The 25,957-nt window shown below is 44.6% G+C and overlaps 1 protein-coding gene across 2 annotated transcripts in view; it reads left to right on the top strand.

The window, feature by feature from the left end:
• Window positions 1-747: 747 nt before the first annotated feature.
• TMEM131 (transmembrane protein 131) overlaps window positions 748-25,957 on the top strand; it is a 317,376-nt gene continuing 292,166 nt past the window's right edge. For both annotated transcript variants that reach the window (XM_073614647.1, XM_073614646.1), the window contains exon 1: window positions 748-1,155. In XM_073614647.1, the coding sequence (XP_073470748.1) occupies window positions 1,026-1,155 (130 nt within the window). In that variant the 5' untranslated portion in view covers window positions 748-1,025. The remainder of the gene's footprint in view (window positions 1,156-25,957) is intronic.

The following is a 25,957-nucleotide window of genomic DNA, read 5'->3' as shown; positions in this document are numbered from 1 at the left end:
GGCCTGTTAGTGGGCCCTGCGGACAGGGTTGATGACCACTGTTTAAGGCTGGATTCACACCTATGCATTTTTAGTGCTTTTTGCATTTTGCAGATTTGCACTACAGTCCATTTAACATGGTTTCCTATGGAACACGTTCTGTAGTGCAAATCTGCAAAAAGCAAAAAGCACTAAAAATGCATAGGTGTGAATCCAGCCTTAAAGCATGACATGTTAGGTATCTATGTACTTAGTGTAACATCATTTTCACATTATACAACAAAAAATTGGGCTAACTATACTGTTTTTTTATTCTATTTTATTAAAAAAAGTGTATTTTTCCCAAAAAAAAATGTGTTTGAAAGACCGCTGCGCAAAAATGGTGTGACATAAAATATTGCAATGATCACTATTTTATTCTCTAGGTTCTCTGCTAAAAAAACGCTTGGGGGTTCTTTGTAAATTTCTAGCAAAAAATACAAATTTCAACTTGTAAGCAAAAAGTTTCAGAGAGGCCTGGTCCTAAAGTGGTTTTACGTTTTTCATGCACCCTTCAGCAACAAAGCAGAATCAGCCCTGGCCTGAGCTGACTTGGTATCCATTGCTGTTGATGTGTACACCTGTCAAGCCCTGTATGTGTCATCCAGCACGTGCTCCCAACATGTGTGCAAGAGGTGATTGTTCACATAGATATCCAGCCACTCAATGACATGTGTGCAATATCCAGCGCTGTCCACCAGGTGTCGCTGTGAACGACTCCCTGCACTCGGAGGCGGCGCTGCCTGTCACAGGAAGCGGATGTTTGCGGCTACAGCGTTACTTGTGTGAGGAAATGAAAACACAGGTAGACGCTCTGGCCCCTGAATATCTACTGCTCTGGTGGAGTCCGGCTGAGGAAAGGGCAGTTGGAAGAGAGTGAAGAATTGCTGGAGTTGTTGAGAGACGGCACGGAGAAGAGTGCGGTGACAGAGCCGGGCTAGAGGAAGCTGGCGGAGTACATTCACATGCTGTGTTCCTGAGAGAGCAGTTCACCTGTCTACTTTACCATGGCCAGGACAACCAACCTGCTGCTGCACCAACACTGCCACTGTTGTGCCCGCCGGAGCACCTGTTCTGGGATCTACAGCCTACTCCTGACCCTGGTTACCCTGCACAGTGCCAGCAGCCACACCGAGGGTGAGTGAGCTCAGCTCCTAGGGGAGAGAGAGGGTGTACAGGGAACACAACTCACACTAAACTGTGGGGTACAAGTTAACCACTTAGAGCTTGGGGCCGGGCCAGCCGGGTACAGGGGCTGGGCCAGCCAGCCGGGTACAGGGGCCGGGCGGGTACAGGGGTCGGGCCAGCTGGGTACAGGGGCCGGGCTGGGCCAGCCGGGTACAGGGGGATGCCGGCCAGTTACAGGGGACGGGCGGGCCATCCAGCTCCTTAGGGCCCAGGTACAGGGGATGGACCAGCCAGCTCCTTAGGGCCCAAGTTACAATAGAAGTAGTGCTGTACTTCACATATTATGAAGCAAAGTCATCCCGTTAACTGATGTAAATACTGTGGGTCTCAGCCAAGTCAGTAGTCAAAGCGAAACTGCACTACAAACCAAAAACCCTATTTAAAGTGGTAGTAAACGGGTAAAAAATAGCTCCTCCCCAACAGGCTTATGACAAAAAGTGCTAGTATGCACCACATGCTAGCACATTATGGCAAACAGAGTTCAGCCACAACTCACCCGTCTGTCTTTGGGGTTTGTGGGCCCCTGCCATTTGCGCCCACATGCGTGCGCTAGCCCTATCCGTGGCATGGTACTTCATATTTTTATGGGATACTGTGTGCCCTGAATGCAGAACATCACTACACATGTGCTGGTGACGTCATTGGTGATTGCCAATGTGAATATCTCCTAAACTGTGAACGTTTAGGAGATGTTCATTGTACCTACAGGTAAGCTTACCTGTAGGTACAAGTTAACAAAAGTTTACTGCCCCTTTAATCCATTTGAAATATTTAAAGCAAGCTCATTCGATCTATCCATGTCTCCATGATTTATTTGGTTAAGAAATCACTTTGAAAAACACCCCCTAGCATTTTTGGCTGTGGCCATCTCGAGTAAGGGCAGATGATTCATGTAGCATTTACTTCCTGGAATCCATCTGCCCTTAGCTCAGGCATGAGGATGTGCGCTTAGCTGAGAAGACCCCTCCTCCCTCCTGAAGACTCATGGGATGTATGACATAATTTTCCTAGGCCTGGAAACCAGAAAGTAATTGAAGAAACATAAAAAAAAAAAAAAAAAAAAAAATTTAAAACAAGTACAGTTGTGATCAAGTTTCCTTTGGAGAATTCCCTTGGGGAATTGGTAATAAACAGTATGCACCATTTTTAAAGAAAACACGAATGAGCAGGCAAAACACATTTTTTTTTTTTTTTTTTTTTCTTATGGGATTCATATTGAACTGTAGGTTATAACAAAATGGCACAATCATAAAACAAAACACGGCAACAAGTAAACAAATGAAATGATCCCCTTAGTTCTTAAAGTGCTACTAAACCCAGTGATATGAAAATAGTTGATCTTGCATATACAGACTGATTTTACTGTTGTGGGTTTAGTAACACTTTAATACTGTGTATTGCCCCTTTTAGCATCAGTGACCACGTGCAGTCTTTTGTAATAGTTGTCTGAGGCCCAGAATTCTTGCAGGTGGTATAGCTGCCCATTCGTCTTGCATGAATCTTATCTTTCAGATCTCCCCAGAGTGGGTTAATGATATTAAGGTCAGGAGACTGTGATGACCACTCCAGAACCTTCACCTTTACCTTTTTTCTATTGTGACCAATAGAGGGTCTACTTGGCCTTGTGCTTAGGGTCATTGTCGTGATGGAAAGTTCAAGAGTGTCCCATGCGCAGCTTTCGTGCAGAATGCAAGCTGTCTGCCAGTATTTTCTGATGACGTGCTGCATTCATCTTGCCATCAGTCTTCACAAGATTTCCTGTGCCTTTAGAGCTCGCACACCCCCAAAACATCAGCGAGCTACCACCATGCTTCACAGTGGGGGTGGTATTCTTGTCAATATAGGCCTTGTTTACCTCTAAATATAGTTCTTATGGTTGTGATCAGACAGCCTTATTTTGGTCTCATCACTCAGATCAGTGGTTCTCAACCCTGTCCTCAAGTACCCCCAACAGATCATGTTTTGGAAATTTCTCTTAGATACAATAGCTGTCCAAACTACCTAGCCATTGACTCTGATATAAAGCACCTGTACAAGATAAAGGAAAACCTGCAAACATGTCCTGTTGGGGCTACTTGAGGACAGGCTTGAGAACCACTGCTCTAGATTAGTGTGCCAGAAGCTGTGAGGCATATTGTAACCAGTGTTAATTTGGTTGACTAAAATACCATAACCCCGGTATCTTATTGTTCAGTGAGCGATCCGGTTTCAGATAAAAGTGGTCTCTGCGGCGGATTCACCGCAAGATCACTTTTTATTGGTGGCGATTGGGTCCTTTTTCCGTGTTAGATATGGTGCTGAGTGAGGGGAAGATGGCCCCCACCTGTCTCCATACCATTGCAGGGCAGAAGCAACGTCAAAATGTCACTTCCGCCCATAGCTTTTAAAGGAACTTAAGAATAAAAGTGACACAAATTTTTTTTTTTTTTTTTTAACCGGTTCAATACAGGGCAATTTCACCCCCTTCCTTCCCAGGCCAATTTTTAGTTTTCAGTGCTGTCGCACTTTAAACGTCAATTGCGTGGTCGTGCGACGTTGTACCCAAAAAAAATTGACGTCCTTTTTTCACCACAAATAGAGCTTTTTTTTTGGTGGTATTTGATCGCCTCTGTGGTTTTTATTTTTTGCGCTATAAACAAAAGGGCGACAATTTTTTTTTTTTTTTTAAAAAACCCATTTTTTCCTCAGTTTTGGCCGATACGTATTCTACATATTTTTGGTAAAAAAAAAAATCGCAATAAGCGCATATTGATTGGTTTGCGCAAAAGTTATAGCATCTACAAAATACGGGATAGATTTATGGCATTTTTAAAAAAAAAAAAATATTTTTTTATTTTTTTTAGCGGCGATCGCGATTTTTTTTTTTTTTTTTTTTGTGACTGCGACATTATGGCGGACACATCGGACACTTTTGACACATTTTTGGGACCAATCACATTTATACAGCGATCAATGCTATAAAATTGCATTGATTACTGTGTAAATGTGACAGGCAGTGAAGGGGTTAACCACTAGGGGGCGGGGAGGGGTTAAGTATATTTCCTAGGGAATGATTCTAACTGAAGGGGGAGGGGACGCACTAGGGGAGGAGACCGATCAGTGTTCCTCCGTTCTGGGAACACAGATCGCTCTCCTCAGAGCTGACAGGCTGTGGATCTGTGTGTTTACACACACAGATCCACATGCCGGCCCGGTTAACGGGCAATCGCGGGTGCCCGGCGGACATCGCGGCCGCCGGGCACACGCACCGGGTCCCGAGGAACGCGGCGGGCGCGCGCGCCCCCTAGACGGCCGGGAATCCCAGGACGTCATATGACGTCCACCCAGGATGGGAGATCCCATCTGTGGACGTCATATGACTATATGCGGGTATTGAAGTTGTTAAAGAACAGTGTAAAATAAACAAGAAAAAATAAATTTTTAATGTGCTCCGTCGAGCTTGCGTGCAGAAGCGAATGCATACATGAGTAGCACCCGCATATGAAAACAGTGTTCAAACCACACGTGAGGTATCGCCGCGATCTTTAGAGCGAGAGCAATAATTTTAGCCCTAGACCTCCTCTGTAACTCTAAACATGCAACCTGTAGAATTTTTTTTTTTTTTTTTTTAAATGTTGCATATGGGGAATTTTTAACCACTTCCCGCCCGCCCTATAGCGGATTGACGTCCGGGAAGTGGTTCTGTTATCCTGACTGGATGTCATATGACGTCCAGCAGGATAACATGCCGCAGCGCGCCCCCGGGGGCGCGCATCGCGGTCATCAGTGGAGCGGTGTGTCAGTCTGACACACCGCTACACTCATCTTGGTAAAAAGCCTCCGGAGGCTCTTTACCACGTGATCAGCCGTGTCCAATCACGGCTGATCACGCTGTCAATAGGAAGAGCCATTGATCGGCTCTTCCTCACTTGCGTCTGACAGACGCGATTAGAGGAGAGCCGATCGGCGGCTCTCCTGGCAGGGGGGGTCTGCGCTGATTGTTTATCAGCGCAGCCCCCCCGCAGATCACCCCACTGGACCACCAGGGATCGCCACTAGGACCACCAGGGAAGGGGCAACATGTGGATGGCCAGGTATGTACCCCATGGCCATCCACATGTGCCCAGTGTGCCAAATCTGTGCCAATCAGTGCCCACAAATGGGCACTGATTGGCACCATTATGTTGCAGTGATGCCCAGCAATGCCACCCTTAGGGGCATCACTGCAAACAAGCAGTGCCATCAGTGCCACCCATCAGTGTCCATTCATGCCACCTGTCAGTGCCCATCAGTGCCCATCTATCAGTGCCCATCCATGCCCATCTGTGCCAACCATCTGTGCCGCCTATGAGTGCCCATCTGTGCCGCCTATGAGTGCCCATCTGTGCCGCCTATGAGTGCCCATCTGTGCCGCCTATGAGTGCCCATCTGTGCCGCCTATAAGTGCCCATCTGTGCCACCTCATCGGTGCCACCTCATCGGTGCCCATCAGTGCCGCCGTGTCAGTGCCGCCGTGTCAGTGCCGCCGTGTCAGTGCCGCCGTGTCAGTGCCGCCGTGTCAGTGCCGCCGTGTCAGTGCCGCCGTGTCAGTGCCGCCGTGTCAGTGCCGCCGTGTCAGTGCCCGTCAGTGCCGCCATATCAGTGCCCGTCAGTGCCGCCATATCAGTGCCCGTCAGTGCCGCCATATCAGTGCCCGTCAGTGCCGCCATATCAGTGCCCGTCAGTGCCGCCATATCAGTGCCCGTCAGTGCCGCCATATCAGTGCCCGTCATTGAAGAAGAAAACGTACTTATTTACAAAAAAGTTTTAACAGAAACAAAGAAAAACTTGTTTTTTTTTTCAAAATTTTCGGTCTTTTTTATTTGTTGCGCAAAAAATAAAAACCGCAGAGGTGATCAAATACCACCAAACGAAAGCTCTATTTGTGGGAACAAAATGATAAAAAATTTGTTTGGGTACAGTGTAGCATGACCACGCAATTGTCATTCAAATTGCGACAGCGCTGAAAGCTGAAAATTGGTCTGGGCGGGAAGGTGTCTAAGTGCCTGGTATTGAAGTGGTTAAGGGTAACCGCTATCTTATTCTCTAGGGCAGGGGTCTCAAACTGGCGGCCCTCCAGCTGTTGCGAAACTACAAGTCCCATCATGCCTGTGCTTGTGGGAGTCATGCTTGTAACGGTCAGCCTTGCAATGCCTGATGAGACTTGTAGTTTTGCAACAGCTGGAGGGCCACCAGTTTGAGACCCCTGCTCTAGGGTGTTAGAAAAAAAAAATATATAAAATGTTTGGGGGTTCTAAGTAATTTTCTAGCTAAAAAAAAAAAATGATTTTCCTTGTCAAAAGAAGTTTATTGAGTATACAATGTTATAAAGATACATAAAGTAAGTTTACAAGGATCTATAAAGTAAGCTCATTGTTTTACAGTAGGGTTTATATAGGTAAATATCATGAAATTTCAAATATTAAACATTGGGTTCACGTAAACCTAAATTAAAGATGTATATCATTTCCTTAGTTACTTTTGTAGGTATTTAAATGATTTATACCTACTATACATATTGTTTACAAGTAGAGTGTATATAGGTCAAATAAATTCTGATAATGAGCTTTAATCGTAAGGTGGAGAAAAGGAAAGAGAAAGAAGAAAAAGGGTTGAAAGGTAGAGGTATGGTCCACAAGGTTGTCCCGCTCGTCAGTTTATTATTCTTTTTAGTTCTCTTTGAAGCCTTAGAATGGGTGTCTCTGTAAGTCATTTAATCTGTTACCATGGCAACAGGACAGAGTCATTGAAGTTTGACAGGAACTGTTTTATCCAAGGATGCCAAAGTTTTTCAAATTTTGGAATTTGATTTTGATCGATGGCTACCATCTTAGCATGGGACATTGTATTATTCATTCTGTGAATTGTTTCTGCTAGTACCAATGTAGGAGATTTCCATGCCTTGGCCACTGTTTGTTTTGCAGCCGTTATTAGTTGGATCATAAGTTTGAATTGAGAGAGTGTTAACCATTCTGGTTTTAGATTAAGTAAAGTTAAATATGGATCTGGTTGTATTATTTTTTAAAATATTTTAGATGCAATCACGAAGACTTCCTTCCAGAAGGTTTGGATTACTGGGCACGTCCACCATATGTGTAAATATGTGCCTATTTCTGGGCATCCTCAAAAACAAAGAGCTGAGGTATTAGGTGAATATTTTGCCACTCTAACGGGTACAAGGTACCAGCGAGTTAGGACTTTATTATTTGTCTCCAGTGCTAAGATGTTGGGTGAAGATGACTTAGATGTGAGCCATATGTTAGACCAGTCCGTGTCTTCTAAAGCTCGTCCCAGGTCCTCCTCCCACCTCTGAACGTAAGAGGGTCTATTAAGATTTGGTACTCCATATAATTGATTATAAAGTGATGAAATTGTACCTTTAGCAAATGGATCTTTTGTACAGATTGATTCAAAAATGGATAATTGGGATAATGGTGTATCCCCCTTTAGGAATGGTGTATAGAAATTTTTGATTTGGAGATATCTAAATATCTCAGAGTTTGGTAGATCATATTTTTCTCTAAGCGATGGGAATGAAAGGAATGATTTAGATGCTATGAAGTCATTTAGTGTCTGAATGCCTGATGTTGTCCAAGCTTTAAAAGAATTTGGGTAGATCCATGCCGGATAAAAGGCCGGATTTCTGATAAAAGAAAGGAGAGGATTGTGTGGAGATTGTAACTGATATTTGGTTTTTAGTTTATCCCAGAGAGATGTTTAGTTATGGGATTATGAATTTTAAAGCGGTCTTTAGGATCAAGCCATAATAAATTTGATATTGATAGAGGGTCATTTTCTGAAGCCTCTATAAATACCCATAATGGGATTTCCTGTTTTGCATGGTATTTGGACACACTGGCCAAATGTGCCGCTCTGTAGTAGTTAGTAAAATTAGGGTATCCCAGGCCTCCTTTATTTTTGGGAAGATGTAGTGTGTGTGTATAGGTATACGTGGTTTAGAAGAGCCCCATATAAACGAAGTTGCTCTTTTTTGTACTATTCTCAAAAAATAGGAAGGAATTGGAATAGGGAGGACTCTGAATAGATAAAGCAATTTGGGTAGAATAGTCATTTTGATTGCATTAATCTTCCCCATCCAGGATAAAGGAAGTTGCGACCATTGTTTTATTAGATTTGTGATCTGTCTTAATACAGGAGGATAATTGGTTGAGAATAAGTCAGAATGAGAGGCTGTTAAATGAATTCTAAGATATGAGATTGATTTTTCTGCCCATGTGAATGGGAGTGCAGCCCTAGCCTGGATCAATTCCATGTTTGTGAGTGAAATATTAAGCACTAGGCATTTCTTAGGATTAATCATAAGGCCGGATAGGGCTGCAAATCCATCAAGAGCTGGTATTAAGTTAGGACCAGAGACCTGTGGTGATGATAGAAAAAGTAATATATCGTCTGCAAATATACATAATTTATGTGTAATACCTCCTACTTCAATGCCAGTTATAGTTTGGTTTGTTCTGATGTATTGGGCCATGGGTTCGAGTATAAGGGCAAATAATAAGGGAGATAATGGGCAACCCTGTCGGGTATCTCTTTCAATATTTAAAGGCTTCAGATTTGTATCCAGCATATTTTATATAGGCTTTGGGTTTATTATATAATGCTTTGATCCATGTTAAAAAGTGGGGTCCAAAACCCCATTTTTGTAATGAATATTGCATATATTGCCAGGATACTGTGTCAAATGCCCTCTTAATATCGAGAGATAGAAAACATAAAGGGATTTTCCGTTTTTTAGCAATATGTGCCAATAACACTGCCCTGCGTATATTATCGCCTGCCTGTCTATTTGGCACGAAGCCTACTTGATCTCTATGTATTAATTTTCCTATAATGCTATTGAGGCGTTTTGCTATTATTTTTGCTAATAATTTAATATCGAGGTTTAACAGAGAGATAGGCCGATAATTCACACAGGAAGTATCATCAGAAAGGGGTTTTGGGATCATACAAACAATTGCCATTAGTGTTTCTTGCCGAAAAGAATGTCCATCTAGAAGTTTGTTAAAAGTTTCAGTGAGAATGGGAGAGAGTATTTCTGAGAATGTTTTATAGTATAAAGCCGAGTAGCCGTCTGGGCCTGGTCTTTTGTTAAGTTTTAGGTCTTTTATGGCGTTAGCAACTTCATCTATAGTTATAGGCTCATCCAAACTGCTTTTTTGATTCTGAGATAACTCAGGTAAGGTTATTTTTGAGAAGAAGGATTCAGCCTTTGTAGGATTAAATTCATTGTTTGTCTTGTATAAAGTTGCGAGATGTGAGTGAAATTTATGGACTATTTTAACTGGATTACAAGTGTAAACATTTTTTGATAATTTCAGACGTATTGGTTTGAAAGATTTGTTAGTTGAATTTAATGCCCGAGCCAAATATGTACCTGGTTTGTTTGTATTCATGTAGAAATTGTGTTTGGAGCGTTTGAGGGATTTATCAACTGACTCAGTGAGAAATAGATCGTATTCCAATCTAGATTTTTCCAGATGAGATTTTGTACTCTGAGATGGATTATCTTGAAATGATATGTAGGCTGCATTAAAATTGAGTTCTAGTTTTTTTGCTAGATTTTTGCGTTCCCGTTTAAATAGTGCCATTTGTCTTTGTATTGTACCACGCAAGACAGGCTTATGAGCTTCCCACAGTGTTATTGGGGAGATGTCTGTTGTATTATTAATTGATATGTATTCCTTTAAAGCTTGTTCAATGGCCATCTGATGTAGTGGGTGTTTGAGCATTATGTCCGGTAAGTACCACGTTGGGTCATGCGCTTTTGGTATGGCTGAGGCTATAGTAGTGTATACTGCATTATGGTCAGACCACGGAATCGGAATTATATCTGATGCAATAATTTCTGGTATCATTCCTATTGTTAGAAAAATATGATCTATTCTGGTGAAGGTTTGATGAGGGTGCGAGAAATAAGTGAATTTCTTTTTCATTGGGTTACTTTCTCTCCACGAATCTACCAGATTGTATTTGGAAAGAAGTTGAGAAAAAAGGTAATCTAGAGGTTATTTTGGATGGTGTAAAAGGTGATTTATCTAGTAATGGGAGGAGGACCTGGTTCGAATCCCCACACATTATCACTGTTCCTATTTTGTGTGTATTAATCACTTGTAATATATGTGAGAGGAATGGTGTAGGTTGTTAGGAGCGTAGTAAGAAATCAGTGATTGCTGTATCCATTATATAACCCATGAGTATCAGGTATCTACCTTCTGGGTCTTTAATTTCTGATGATAAGGTGAATGGTGTGGATCGGTGAAATGCAATCAGAGTTCCCCTTTGCTTGGTACAGGCAGAAGCCGTGTAAATTTGTTGATAAAAAGGAGAAATATATTTTGGAGTAGAATCTTTGGTGAAGTGTGTTTCTTGGAGGCATACTATGTGAGCCTTCTTGTTATGGAAAGTACGGAAGGCTTTGGTCCTTTTTTTGAGGGACATTTATTCCCTGAACATTCAGGGAAAGTATATTCAGTGGTGCCATGGCAATAGATCAAATAGTTTTGACTGACTTTTTGTTATGCAGAGCTGACTGCGCAGATCAACCTGTGTGGACTGAAGAGATGAATAGATAGAAAAGAAACCAGTGAATTCTGGAGTAAAGAGTAAACAAAAAACATATGAGATTAGATGATACATTGTATAAATTATTTTTTGCAAGTAATCACAATTTACCCGTGAAAGAGAATAAATATCTCTCTCAGGGGAATAAGTGCCTTCGTCACACTCCCACATAATATGGTTGGGAGAATGAGGAGGGTTAATGGGGGTACACAGATCTTCCGCTTACAGGAGAGAAGTGCTATGTCAAAAGACATCAAAATGATGTTTCATTAGTTGGAGTGCAGAATATAGTTTTTGTTGAAATTATTTATTCCAGGGTGGTTGTATATGGTTAGACTTGCCCTAGGCTAAATAATTCAGTTAGAAAGGTACTGTTAATAACTTTGGTATTGATGAAGATAGTTTGAATTATTTGGGGATTTTAACCCTTTTAGAGTAAACAATTACATATTTTATTCATATGTAACTGTTTAGATATGTTAACTCATAAAATTGAGGTTGTATTGCTTCAGATTAGAATAAACAAAAACATAATTCTACGAACTAGTTAGGTAATAATATATTTGTTTTAAGAAAAGAAAGAAAAAAAGCTTCCATTACTTCTGGATTATTGAACATATTTGTCCTAAAAAGTAATACATCTATTGTTATTACCTGATAATATATAACTGAACAAGAATTTCCTTATTTCACTTATATATTCTAAGGCTATATGAATCAGAAGTAATAAGAAATATAACTGGAATGTAACATGATCCCACACAGTGTGTGACTATCAGAATGCAGTCACATTCAGTTATAAATATAGGTTTTTTATAGAGAACCATCTCTTAGTATAATAAATGAAGAGATATCAGGAATTAGGATGTCAGTCCATTGAATCTTCTTGGTCCATGGATGATGTGGCATAACGGCCTCTTTTGTGAGAATGATGATTCCCATTTTGTTCTGGAATTTTCTGGGTGCTGCCTGAAGGTGAAGATGATGCCATTCTTCTGCGTGTGGGAGTGTTGCTGCTTGTGGGTTCTGTCAGATTTAATTTTAAAAGGGTTTGTTGTAGTTCATCTGCTGATCTGCTTCTGTAAATTGTACCTTGGTAGTTAAATCTGACTGAAAAGGGGAAGCCCCATTGATACATAATGTTGTGGCGTTGCAGTTCCATTAGTTGGGGTTTCATGGATCGTCTTTTAGTAATAGTAAGTTGGGATAGGTCAGCAAAAATTTGATAATTGTGTCCTTGAAAATTAAGTTCCTTTTTTTTTTTCTCTTGCAGCAATTAGTATTTGTTCTTTCGTTCTGTAATAATGAAATTTTGTGATTATATCACGTGGGGGTCCATCTTTCTTTTTGGCTGTGAGGGCTCTGTGTACGCTGTCCAGTTCTAAACGTTCAATAGGGATATCTGGCTTTAGTTCTTGTAATAGAGCAGTAATAGTAGATTGCAGGTCTGTCACAGTTTCAGGTATTCCCCTTATGCGCAAGTTTGAACGTCTGGCTCTATTTTCGTAATCTTCGAGCTTAGTTTGAAGTATTCTCTTTTTTTAATTGTTCCAATTCTGTTATATTTTCTTGAGTTGTAATTTCAATTTCATCCATTTTTATTTCTAAGGCTGCGGTGCGTTTTCCCAGCTCTCTTATTTCTTTGGTTACGCTGTTAGTTATTTGGTCTGAGGTTTGTTTTAAAGCCTTATGAAGCATCTTTTCAAATTGTAATAATATTACTGGGGATGCTGAGGAGGCTTGTGGAGAAGTTTGTGAGAGGATTTGTTCTGTATCTGACTCAAATGGAGAGTCTTGCTGTGACATTTTCTGTCTGTGAGAGCGCCCTGATGCTGTATCTTGTGAGGTGACTGGAGCTGCTTCAGCTGCAGTGAGTGCCTGTGAGCTCTTTGTGAGGTGATTTTTATTTCTGCCACGGTTTCCTCCCAGTACCATATTTCCTGCCCAAACTTTCACAGTTTGTTCCCTGGGGCAAAAAGGTTCAAATGGATACCTTTTTGAGCCTGCAGGCTCCGCTTTGTCCTTCTCTTCTCTCCTCAGCGGTGTGGAGCTCTAACAATGCATGTCTGCTCCGCTAGGCTCCGCCTCCTGCCCCCCCCCCCCCCAAAAAAATGATTTTAACTTGTAAGCAACAAATCTCAGAGGCTCGGCCCTAAGTGGTTAATATCCATGCCAAAATTTCAGGATTTCTGCCAGGGTATGCAAACTTTTGAGCACAACAGTAAATCTTCCTATCTATTATGTCAATGCTGATTGATAAGAGTGAAGTTCCACTTTCATTTCTAGATGTAACCCTAATATAGAAAATTAAAATTTCAAAATAAAACTAAAATAAGTGTTTTTCTTCCAAAAACATATACATTGTAAAACAAGATATCTAATTTTCTGTTCTCTAAAGTGTTGACACAGTGCAAGTTCTAGACTGTTTCTAGTAGATTTAAAGCAAGAGTAAGCTCTCTCTCAATCAGCATTATATACATAGGGAGTAGAGCTGCACGATTCTGGCTAAAATGAGAATCACGATTTTTTTGCTTAGAGGATAGATCACGATTCTCTCACGATTCTCGCGGCGTAACATCTTTCACATTAAAACAAAAAAAAATTGCGCTAACTTTACTGTTTCTTTTTTTTTTATTTATTGAAGTGTATTTTTTCCCAAAAAATTGCATTTGAAAGACTGCTGGGCAAATACAGTGCGACATAAAATATTGCAGCAATTGCCATTTTATTCAATATTATAAAAATATCTCTCTCTCTCTCTATATCTATATCTATATCTATATCTATATCTATCTCTCTAATGTTTGGGGGTTCCAAGTAATTTTTTTTAGCAAAAAATATTGATTTTAACTTAAGAAAGAAGTGTCAGAAAAAGATTTAGACTTTAAGTGGTTAAACTTCCTGCATTTACACGTTGTTTAAAGCTTGGCAGATTGCCCAGGTTATTTGTTTACACAGAGAAGTTTATCCCTTTTTGATCTAAGAAGGAAGTTAGATACAATGTTTCAAGTTCTAAACTTGGCAGAATGCCTGGATGTTTTCTTTTGACAGCTGAGTGAGCAGATAATCTCTCCACTTGTTTATATGAAAGAATCGTCAAACTCAGCAGGAGAGATCACAGGGGAGGTGAATCGAGATCACGATTTTTTAACGATTAATTGTGCAGCTCTAATAGGGAGGTATAATATATTTTTTTCTGGCCTGGGCCAAAATGATTTCATACATCCCAGGAGTCTTCTTGAGCATTTTTTTTCTGTAATGTGTAGGTGAGGAGTTTTCTCACATTAACGCACCCTGCAGGGCAGATAGATTCCAGAAAGTACCGGTAAATGTTATTTCAATCATCTGCCCTTATTCTTGTATATTAATTCTCAACAAAATTAAAGTATGGGATAGATAGATAGATATATCTATATCTATATCTATATCTATATATATATATTCCTTAAGCTGGTTTATCTTCAAAAAATATACTTGTGTCCTGCAAATCCAGCATTGGTCTGCTGGGGTTCGTCTTTTATACCCAGTCTTGCACCACTATCTGCACTTCTGATGTCATTGGGAGTTTGCTGTATCTTCCTGGTTCAGGTAGCTGCCCCCCTGATGAAGCATTGCAAGGTCTTTGCCACCTCTTTGATTGCTGGTTTGTCCCCTGGGTTACATAGGGTGTTATTTATGAAAGGCAAATCCACTTTGCACTACAAGTGCAAAGTGCACTTGGAAGTGCTGTTGCTGTAGAGGGGGACATGCAAGGAAAATAAAAAACAGCATTTTAGCCTGCACATGATTGGATAATATCAGCAGAGCTTCCCCTCATTTCAGATCTACCCCTCAGATTTACAGCGACAGCACTTCCAAGTGCACGTTCAGTAAATAAACCCCATAATGTGTATATCCAAGGAGGCCTTAGGAGTGGAGGATATGTCATTCTCACCTAGGTGAGAATGTAGGGAGGGGGAAGGGTAGAGCTGGTAAATGTAAAAAAAAAAAGGTAATTGTATAATATTTAGTACAATAATTCGCTTGGCACAAAGGATAGCACAACAAATACAGATTGTGTATTAGAGTTGTGCTATCATTGGGAACTCTTAAAGCAAGGGTGCCCAACTTTTTGAAGACCGAGGGCCACTTAAGCGACTTGGTAACCGTTTGCGGGCCACAATGAGCAGTGTGTGCAGAGGGGATTTTTAAAGGACTGCATGGGTTCTAGAGGCACAGGGGGTTGATTTACTATAAATGGAGAGTGCAAAATCTGGTGCAGCTGTGCATGGTAGCCAATCAGCTTCTAACTTCAGCTCCTTCAATTAAGCTTTAAAAAAAAAAAACCCTGTAAGCTGAATGGTTTCTATCAGAGCTGCACGACTAATTGTTAAAAAAAAAAATCGTGATCTCGCTTCAACCCCACAATCTTAATCCGGCATTTCCAGTATTGAACATAACTAGTGCAGAGCCATTCTCTGCTCAGAGCTGTAAAAAAAAAATCAAATACATTTGTATTCACTTCACATGTAAGCCCTGGTTCACACCGATGCAGCTTTGAAATCATGCTACTTCTGCACGATTTCAAAGTCACACATCGTTGTGATTTGCCCTGCCGATTTTATTGCGGCTTGCAACTTCATCTAGCAGAATTCTATGCAAGTCACAATTAAATTTGAAAAAGTAGTGCAGGAATCTAGAGGAGAGGAGTAGAGGAGGTGTGCACTGGTCGTTTCCTGTACACTATAGGCTGCATAAGGAAAGCCTCTTGTGAATCTATCCTCCCTAACTTGGCAACAGAAAGGAGGTTACATGGCGCATCTGTGACCGCCACGACCCTGACAGTCTTTTTATGATGATAAGCATAGTGTAGAGCCTTGACGTGTGATGTCATCGCGTACTGGAGTGGAATACGGTCATTTTCTTGGTTTAAAACTACAGTGGAGATATCATGCTGTTTTAACTTGGATCCATGTGAGTGGCTTTTAACATTTTTAAAATAAATTGAAGTTTGCAAGCATATTGCACTATGAGGAGGCTTTTTCTTCCCTTGAGATTCATATACTGTGTATCGCTTATTGGGGAAATTATCTCTGCATGCCATTTGATCATCCTGGTCTGGAAGGGCTGAAAGTCGGATGCAATAGCTGATGTCCGTTAACATCTGTTTGCCCATTGAGTAGAGCATGCTGTGTCTGCATAAGCGGAGCATCTGCCTGATCAGCGGACAGATTCCCTGCTGAGCAGACTCCAGCGGAACCTGCCCCGTGTGGAAGAGGCCTGCAGTACAAAAAATAACTTTTATAGATGGACATACAAAAAAAGGAACAGATCATTTTGGTGTTAGTGCTGCTTTTTTTTTTTTCTGCATACATATTTGCTTTCCATGCTAACGAACTAAAGATTGAGGTTGGTTTTACACTTATGTGCCTGTAATGTGGTGCGTTTTTGATGCTTGGACATGTATTGCTGTTCCTTTCTAAAGCGACTTATAATGCAAATCAAAAAACACACAACTATTTTTTTTTTTTTTTTCCCAGTGCATGTCAACTCAAATAACTTTTCTATAACTGAAAACTAATGTGGGATTAGGTGCTGTTGGTACTGATCGCAGTAGTTTTGGTTTAAAGATTACCTCCAGACAAATATAAATGTGCACAAATGAATTCAGCTTTGTGATCATTAATGCATGAATCTGCAGGTCAATAGAAGAAATGGAAGTAACTGAATTTGACTTAGTTGGTATCAGCCTCTTGACAACTGTACAGTCTGTACAGCAGAGTTTAGAAAGGAGGAAGTAGCACAGGGAATCAGTCAGGTTTTAAGCATTGCAAGGAGCATGCTGATATGAGGAGAAAGCATAGAAATTACCTCATCGGTGGTGTGCTGCTTATTCCTTCACTGTCTAGGTGCAGTGTGGGGATCTGTAAGTCAAAACTAAAACTGCAGCAGTATTTTTTTCCCTCCCCATCTTTCAGGACAGCCACATTGAGAGACCTTGACTCCTCCTCTTTCTTGGAAACACTGCGCCAGCCCCCATAAATTTACACCTCCCCATGCAAGCCTCAGTTATTTGTGTTTCCCCCGGTGGGGAGACACTGCGCTAGGAACCAGGCCTAAGCAGTCAGGGAGACTGGGGGCTATATTTTTAAGACGTCCCTAACTAGGAGATGGGTCTCTGGGGCAGCGGCAGGCTACTTACCGGCCGCATTTCGTCCACCTCCCCCACTTCGCAGAGCGCTGGTGGAAGTCTGGGGGGGCCCTCCTCAGCCACAGGGCTGTTGGCAGGTCGCATCTCTGTCCCCCCAGAGTACAGGCCGCAGTGGAGCCGAGTGGGCCGGATGGCGGGTGACGTCATTTCCGGCGGGGGGGGGGGCGGAAGTGCGTCCTTTGACCCACGACTTCCGGTACCGGGTCGCATGGCGCTAGATAAAGGGCCGGGCACAGGCTGGAGAGGTGTTTGTCACTGCACAGGCGGTGTGAAGACTCCACAGGCCGTCCACCAGCATGTCAGAAGCAGATGCTCAGCGATGCCAGCCTAAGGTAAGGGTACCCTGGGGAAGGGTTCCCCCTCTACCTAGGCTCTCCCTCCCCCCTTATGGCTCCTGTAGTGGGGGGAGGGGAAGGAACCCCTCTAGCTGGGCGGGGGGGGGGGGGAGGAGACCAAGTCCCTCATGTTTGAGGAGGAACTTGACTCTCCCCATGGTTGTATTTCTGTGTGAGGTTTTGTGGGATTTTGATTGGTGCTTTTGTTTGTTTCCATGTTTTTCAGAAATCTTCTGAGAAAAAACCCCAACATAGCTCTAAAAGAAAGTGTGCCTCCTGTAGGGCTACCCTGGGGGAGGCTTGGGGAAAAGTCCTATGCAAGGACTGTATTGATACTTTGGTAAATGAGAGAGCTTATGAACGGGAGTCAGGGTTAGCAGAATCAGTTAAGGAATTATCCTCAACTTTCCAATCTTTTAAAACCCTGTTTGAAGGGTTACAGGTCCCCCTTTAAAACCTCACCTGCATCGCAGAATACAACCCCACTTTTGGCACAGGACTCTGCATCTTCCCTTCCTAGGGCCAGTACTTCAGCAGAAGTGGTGGCAGGCACTTCCAGAGAGGAAGTTGGCATGACAGTGCTACCTCCGGTTCTCAGGATGAATCGGAGGGGGAGAGTAGGGATGGGGAGTGCAGAAGGCCCTCAAGGTACAAGTTGTCCCTTGAGGAGGTAGAAGACCTCCTAGGGGCTATCTACACCACCCCATCTCTCCATGACTAGATGTATAGGGGCTTAAAGGAACAGAAAAGAAAGGTATTTCCTGTTCATGAGGTCCTAATAGATACGGTCAAAAAAGAATGGCAGGATCCCAAACGGAAGCCCTTCTTTTCTGGGTCTCTTAAAAGAAGATTCCCTTTTTCGGACGATCCTGCCTCAATCTGGAACAAGAACCCCAGATTGGACGCAGCATTCTCGCAAGTGTCCAGGCACACAGATCTGGCCTTCGAGGATCTGGGAGCTCTGACAGATACCATGTACAAGAGAATTGATTCCCTATTAAAGAAGACCTGGGAATCAACTCTAGGTAATCTAAAAACCAGAGATGGCAGTCACGGTTGTGGCCCAAAACCTCGAGCACTGGCTGACAGAAATCTAGGCTCATATTGAGGCAGGTTCGGCAAAGGAGACAATTTTGTCATCCTTTCCAACAATCCTAAGAGGCGTAGCATATATAGCGGATGCGTCGGCTGAGTCAGTGCGCATGTCAGCCAGGACTGCGGCGCTTGCCAACTCCGCCAGAAGAGCCCTCTGGCTCAAAACATGGCCAGGCGACAATGCCTCAAATTAAACTTTGTGGCATGCCGTTGACCGGTGATCTGCTTTTCGGCCCAGATCTTGAGACAGTGTTAGACCGTACCGCCGATAAAAAGGCGTTCCCAGTGAAACGTAAAACCCTGAATCAACCCAAGAGGGGGTTTCGTCCACAAAAAAAAAAGGCCTCTCAAGACTCAGGAGAAGAAGCCTTGGAGCCAAAGGGGTAAGGGCAAAGGAGGGGCAATTTTTCGCCCTCCTGAGCAACCCAGTAAGTCCCAGTGACTCAGGGGTCACAGTGGGGGGAAGATTGGGAACCTTCCTTCCACAATGGGAAGTAATCTCCCCCAACCAATTTATCCTGGGAATCATACGAAGGGGGTACTGTCTAGAGTTTACAGAGACCCCACCACGTCGAAGCCTAATAACGCTTCTCCCCAGGTGTACGGAAAAAGCGGAAGCTCTCCTAGGGGCATTAAAGGAACTAAAACAGAATGTAGTGTGCAGAGTTCCAAAAGAAGAAAGTGGGGGACAGGCTTTTATTCACACGTCTTCGTGGAGAAAAAACCCTCGGAGTTCCAGGTTAATTCTAAACCTGAAACCTCTGAACAAAGTGATTGTCTACAAGAGATTCCGGATTGAATCGATATTCACTGTCAGAGCGTTACTACCCCAGAACTGTTACATGGTGTCACTGGATTTGAAAGACGCTTACCTTCACATCCCCATTGCGGAGGCCTTTCAAAAGTTCCTACGCCTGGCAGTAAAGGTAGAAGACGAAACAATTCACCTGCAGAATCGGGGGGGTATCAATTGCATACCTAGACTATCTTCTTCTCTTCGCACCATCCTCAGAGCAACTAATCAGGGATCTTGAATTAACAAAGACAACCCTGAGAGGGCTAGGATGGCTACTAAATCTGGAAAAATACAGCCTTATTCCCGCCCCAACAGATTTCCTATCTAGGATACCTGCTGGATTCTACTCAGCTGAGAGTTTTTTTCCCACCAGAGAAAATTTGAAAGCTAGACCAAGCGGTAGCATGCCTTCAGAGCAATGAGCAGGTATCAATACGGGTGGCCATGTCAACCCTTGGCCTACTAATGTCTGCCATTCCGGCAGTCCAGTGGGCAGGCCTTCACTTCCGTCCCCTGCAGGCACTGATTCTAAAGATGTGGGACCACAGCCAGGAGTCTTTAGACAATCTGCTTTCGATTCCTCCTCGGGTCAAAAGGTCCCTTTGGTGGAAGAAACAGATGAATCTGTCACAGGGGTGCCTGTGGATCATTCCAGTATCCAGAGTGATTACTACAGACGCAAGTGGCAGAGGCAGGGGGGCACATCTGGGACCTCGGTTGGCGCAGGGGACATGGGAAAAGGAGGAGCTCAAAAGGTCCTCCAACTGGAAGGAGCTAAAAGCAGTTGGTCTGGCGCTCAGAGCTTTCAGGGATGACCTACTGGGGCAACACATCCAGGTTCGGTCAGACTCTTCGTTCATTGCTTATATAAACAAGCAAGGTGGCACGAGAAGCGGGGTTCTGTTAAGCCTAACCACAGAGATCCTCGGTTGGGTGGAAGCCAATGCTCTGTCTCTTTCAGCAGTTTTCTTGAAGGGAGAGGAAAACATAGTGGCTGATTTTCCCCATTCCGTCTTTCAGGACAGCACCATAGAGAGACCTTGGCTCCTCCCTTCCCAGGAAACACCGCCTTAAACTTTAGGTTTTAAGTCCCACCGTCTGCCAGCCCCTCAGTTCTGGTGTTTCCTCCGGTGGGGAGACACCGCTTGGAGCCAGGGGCTAAGACAGCTAGGGAGGCTGAGTCTTTCTTAAGGAAGGGGGGGGGGGGGGACCAAGGTCTCTCTCTCCCTCTCTTTCCTGCAGTTTTTGGTGCAGCTTATGAGGCTAGGGAGCCTGGGTACCTTGAAAAGCGGCACATCGCGCTCCCCCAGCTTCTCCTGGCGAGGCAGCAAGCTGGAGGGGTCCGGTCTTCTGAGTCCAGGGGCGGCACAGGGCGGAGGTGCTAAGGACCGCCCTGCAGGAAGCAGCAGCGTGGGAGCTCAGAGTGCTGGGTCGGAGGGCGGGTGACGCCATTTCCGGCGGGAGGTCAGCACTTCCGCCCGACCCGCGGCTTCCGGTTTCGGCCGCGAGGTAGAAGAGCGGGCCGTGCGCTGGCTGGTGCTGCCTCATCTTTGCTGTGGGGACAGCACACAGAGGCAGGGAGACCACACTAATCCTCAGCAGGATGTCGGAAGCAGAGGCTTCACGAACTGCACCTGGAGAAGCCTGCACCAGCTATTCTAAGGTAAGAGGAACCCTGGGGTGGTGTTCCCTTACCGTCTTCCTGTAAGCTCCACAGGTGTCTTTTCTCCCTTGGTGGTGGGGGGAAGGGGGGGGGGGGTAACTGGGACCCTGGTGGTGGTTGGTCCTGGGAAACGCACCCCTGGTGGCCCTCTGGATTAAGTACTGGTGGAGGGGCTTGCTGACTGCTCTCTTCTGTATTGTTTTTAGAGCAAGTCTATGGAAAAAATCAAGTCGCCCCACACTTCCAAGAAAAGATGTCCTTCATGCAGAGCCACGATGGGGGAGTCTTGGGTCAAACCACTCTGCAGGGAGTGTATAGAGGGGTTGGTGAGGGAACAGGCAGTGGAACAATCCATGGAGTTAGCAGCGTCTGTCAAAGAGCTTTCTGGTACTATGCAATCCTTCAAAGCCCTTTTTGCTAATTTCCAGCTGCCTCAGCCCCAAGCTAATCCTCCACCAGCACAACAGAGTATTGCCCCAAGTTTAATGGACGCTCCCTCTGGTAGTGGAGAGAATCCAGGAGGCTCCAGAGAGGAGGTCGAGGAGCCTGATAGTGTTTCCTCAAACTCCCAAGGGGAGTCGGAGGGGGAGGAGGTGGATGGGGATTCCACAAAAACCTCTCGCTACAAACTCCCTGGAAGAGGTGGAGGAGCTCTTGGGAGCTATCCATACCACCTTCGGTATCCAGGAGGAGAGGAAAAAGTTGTCACTCCATGACCAGATGTACAAGGGCCTAGGGGAACACAAAAGGAAAGTGTTTCCGGTCCATGATGTCTTGGTTGATGCCATCAAAAAAGAGTGGCAGGATCCAGAAAGGAAACCGCTTTTTTCAAGAACGTTGAAACGAAGGTTCCCTTTTTCAGAAGAGGAGGCGCTAGTATGGAACAAATCTCCCAAACTTGACGCTGCCTTCTCACAGGTCTCTAGGCATACTGACCTGGCCTTTGAGGACATGGGGGCACTTCCAGATCCCATGGACAAAAGGATGGATTCACTCTTAAAGAAATCCTGGGATTCCTCCCTGGGGAACCACAAACCTGCCATGGCGTCCACAGTGGTGGCACGGAACATGGAGTTTTGGTTGACACAAATTAGGGCACACATTGAGGCAGGAATGTCTAAAGAGACAATTCTGTCATTTTTCCCGATGCTCCTGAAGGGAGTAGCTTATCTTGCGGATGCATCGGCAGAATCAGTGCGTATGTCCGCAAGATCAGCTGCGTTATCCAATTCAGCTAAAGGGCTTTATGGCTTAAAACGTGGCAAGGAGATAACGCTTCAAAAGCCAAGCTCTGCGGAATCCCTCTCTCACAGGGGACTTGTTGTTTGGGCCAGGCCTGGAGGCCGTCTTGGATTGGACAGCCGACAGGAAAAAGGCATTTCCTATAAAAAGGAAATTTACAGAGACTAAAAAAGTCTCGCCCTTGGAAAAAGGCTGATCCTCCAAAAACCGAACAGCAAATGAAGGTTTGGGGACAGAAGGGCAAAGGGCGTGGGGGGCTATTTTTCGCCCTCCTGAACAGCCCAAGAAGTCAAAGTGACAGAACCACGGTGGGAGGGAGATTGGGGGGCTTCCTCCCACAGTGGGAGATTTATCACCTCCAACCAGTTCGTATTGGGGATTATAAGAGGGTACCGGTTGGAGTTTTCAAAACCTCCACCTTTCAGACTCCTGGTCACCGAGCTGCCAAAATGTGCAGAAAGATCATCAGCTCTTCTTTCCTCCCTACAGGAGCTGGAGGAACAGGAGGTAGTGGTTCGAGTTCCAAAAGGAGAGACAGGCAGAGGCTTCTATTCCCACATCTTTGTGGTCCGCAAACCGTCGGGGAAATTCAGGCTTATCCTGAATCTGAAGCCTCTGAATGTCTCAATCACCTACAGAAGGTTCCGGATGGACTCAATATACTCGTTGAAAGCCCTGCTTCCCCCGAACTGTTTCATGGCATCGATAGACTTGAAAGATGCTTACCTGCACATTCCCATTGCGGAAGGATACCAGAAGTTCCTCAGGTTGGCGATAAATACCAGAGAGGGGGTAGTGCACCTTCAGTTCAGGGCCCTCCCCTTCAGGCTATCCCCCCCCCCCCCCCCCCCCCCACATCTTCACCAAAGTAATGGTGGAAGTCCTGGCCTTTTTGCGACTCAGAGGCATCTCAGTAGTAGCATACCTGGACAACCTGCTCCTGTTTGCCTCTTCTTCTCAGGAACAGTTGTTGCAGGATCTGCGGGTAACAAGAGACATCCTGGAAAACCTAGGGTGGCTCTTGAACCTGGAGAAATCCAAAGAAAATGGAGATAGAAAGCGGGACTTTGTGTGAGGCTTGTTGGTGAATAGATTTAAGAGGGGATATCTAAGGTGGATCCTGTGTCGAATGATGATACCCACAACATATATTACAGGAAAAATGATATATATTTTAATACAAAAGAAAAATTATAAAACAGAATACATAATAAAAAAGTACATTTGGGCTACGATGAGGCATGTTAACATACGTCAGTTTACAGACATGATTGGAATAATAGTTGCACATATACAAGTCATAATAAGATGGTATAGTACATGATACAGTGAATAAAAGTATGCATCAATAGATGTTAACTCTACGCGTTTCTTGGCTTGAAACCAATCGTCAGGAGTCTGATGCAGTGTAGCTGCATTGAAAAAATGACTATGTGTCAGTAAAGGTGTGGGAGAAATGGACACATGAAACTGCAAATTTGTTTTAATATACTCACAAAACATGCATGGGTGGATAATACCCCATACATTATGGTGCAATGTTGGTCCGGGTATACTGAATCTCCCCCGGGGTTGAGGCAGAGAGCACGTTCCAAAAGACCGTCGGCCTCGACCGACAAAATGGCCGGAGCATCTGCAAGGGCCACCAAGCGGGAACAGGTGACGAGGCCCAGGGAATGGGAAAAACACTGGGAATGAAAAGAGGATGTGTGAGTGTGAGTGACATGGGTGAAAGATAAGTGATAAGTGTGGAAAGAAAGACAAGAAATAGAGCCCAAAGTGTGCATAGATAAAGAAATGTGAATAACCCATCACCAAGGGGAGGAGTGTGTGAGGCAAAAAGTGAGTGTGCAAAATAGGAAGCCACTGCAGGTGTCAGTGGAGAATGTGAGGGTGTACAGGGAGATTACCTGTGGTGAGACTGCCGGGCCAGGTGACGTGCCCCAAGAAGACATGATGAGCGCTCGAGGTGCCCAGCCAGTGACTGCCGTTATAAAGCCGAGGGCCAGGGGCGCGCTCACGCCAGCGTCATGGGCGGGCATGGTGACGTGACGGGGGGCGGGCAGCCAGGAACATCGTGCGCCCACCCCCCAACCCCGCAGTGTCAAAGCCCTAGTTGGTGATTCCAACTGGAGAAATCCAACTTAGTCCCATCTCAAAAGGTAATTTTTCTGGGCTACAGCTTGCACTCAACAGTGCAGAAAGTCTTCCTTCCTCAAGAAAAAATCCAGAAGGTAGACAGGGCAATGTTGTTACTCCAGGGCAGCCATCAGATATCGGAAAGAAAGGCTATGTCTGCCTTGGGATTATTGACAGCTTCGCTTCCAGCAGTACAGTGGGCAGGATTACATTTTTGCCCTTTGCAACTGTTTATCCTGAGGGTATGGGACCACAGTCGGGGGTCTTTGGACTTCCTGATAAAGGTGCCGAGGCAGGTGAAGAGATCACTCTGGTGGTGGAGAAAGGAGACCAATCTGTCACAAGGTTTGGATTGGGTCCTACCGGTGTCCAGGAATGTCACCACCGATGCCAGTGGCACAGGTTGGGGTGCTCATCTAGATTCCCGGATGGCTCAGGGTATCTGGCTGAGAAGAGACGCAAGGAGGTCCTCGAACTGGAGGGAACTGAGGGCCATAGCTTTAGCTCTCAAGGCCTTTCAGAGGGAAATCCAGGGCCAGCACGTGCGAGTCCGATCGGACAACTCTACCGCAGTAGCATACATAAACAGGCAGGGGGTACCAAGAGCAGATCCCTGTGGGTCCTGACAGAATCCATTCTCAAATGGGCAGAAACAAATGTCCTGTCCCTTTTCGGCAGTACATTTGAAGGGGGAACAAAATCAGGTGGCGGACTTCCTCAGCAGGAAGACACTGAGAGAAGGCGACTGGGTTTTGAACCAGGAGATTTTCGAGGCGGTTTCTCGAAAGTGGGGAAGGCCATGTGTAGATCTCTTCGCTTCAAGAGAAAACAGGAGAACTCCTCTTTTCTTCTCCCTGAACAAATGGGACGGGGCGCTTGGAGTGGACGCTCTGGCTCAGAAATGGGCTTTCTCCAGGTGTTATGCCTCCCCCATCCCCCCCCTGTACTGATTCCAGCTGTGTTGAGAAAGTTCCGGGGGGAGAGCACGACTCTGATTCTGATTGTGCCCCATTGGCCCAGGAGGCCTTGGTTTTCCATCCTGAGGAGCCTAGTGGTGGAACCACCCTGGATCCTGCCAGTCCAGGAGAACCTTCTTTCTCAGGGACCGGTCTGTTGTCCTCAGGTGGAGCGCTGGAACCTCGCAGCCTGGCTACTGAGGAGGAATTGCTGAGGGGCAGGGGGTTTTCGGATCGTTTAATTAAAACCCTCCTAAGTTGCAGGAAAAAGGAAACGCAAGTTATCTACCGGAAGGTGTGGAAGCGTTTTGATAGCTGGTGCTCAGAAAGTTCCTTTGATGTACGCAGCTCCGTAGCAGTTTTAGAATTTCTTCAAGCAGGGGCGGATAAAGGGTTGGCCCTTAGCACCTTGAAAGGACAAGTATCCGCCTTGAGCGTGTTTTTGGAAAAACAGCTAGCTACGGATCCGTGGATAGTCAGGTTCTTTAAAGCCTTAAGCAGACGGAGACCTGTTAGAGTCTCCCCCTTTCCGGTATGGGATCTTTCTTTAGTGTTACAGGCACTCACGGGGGAACCCTTTGAGCCAGTTGAGTCCTGTACGTTAAATTTGATCACCCTCAAAACGGTGTTTTTGGTGGCGGCAAGGAGAGTGAGCGAACTAGAAGCCCTCTCTATTAGGACACTTTTTTTTTTTTTTTCCCCAGGTGTTTCCGGACCGTGTGGTTTTTAGAACCG

This window comes from Aquarana catesbeiana, linkage group LG02 (assembly GCF_042186555.1).
Source record: "Aquarana catesbeiana isolate 2022-GZ linkage group LG02, ASM4218655v1, whole genome shotgun sequence".
Classification (NCBI taxonomy): domain Eukaryota; kingdom Metazoa; phylum Chordata; class Amphibia; order Anura; family Ranidae; genus Aquarana; species Aquarana catesbeiana.
This window is presented reverse-complemented; position numbering and strand designations above follow the sequence as displayed.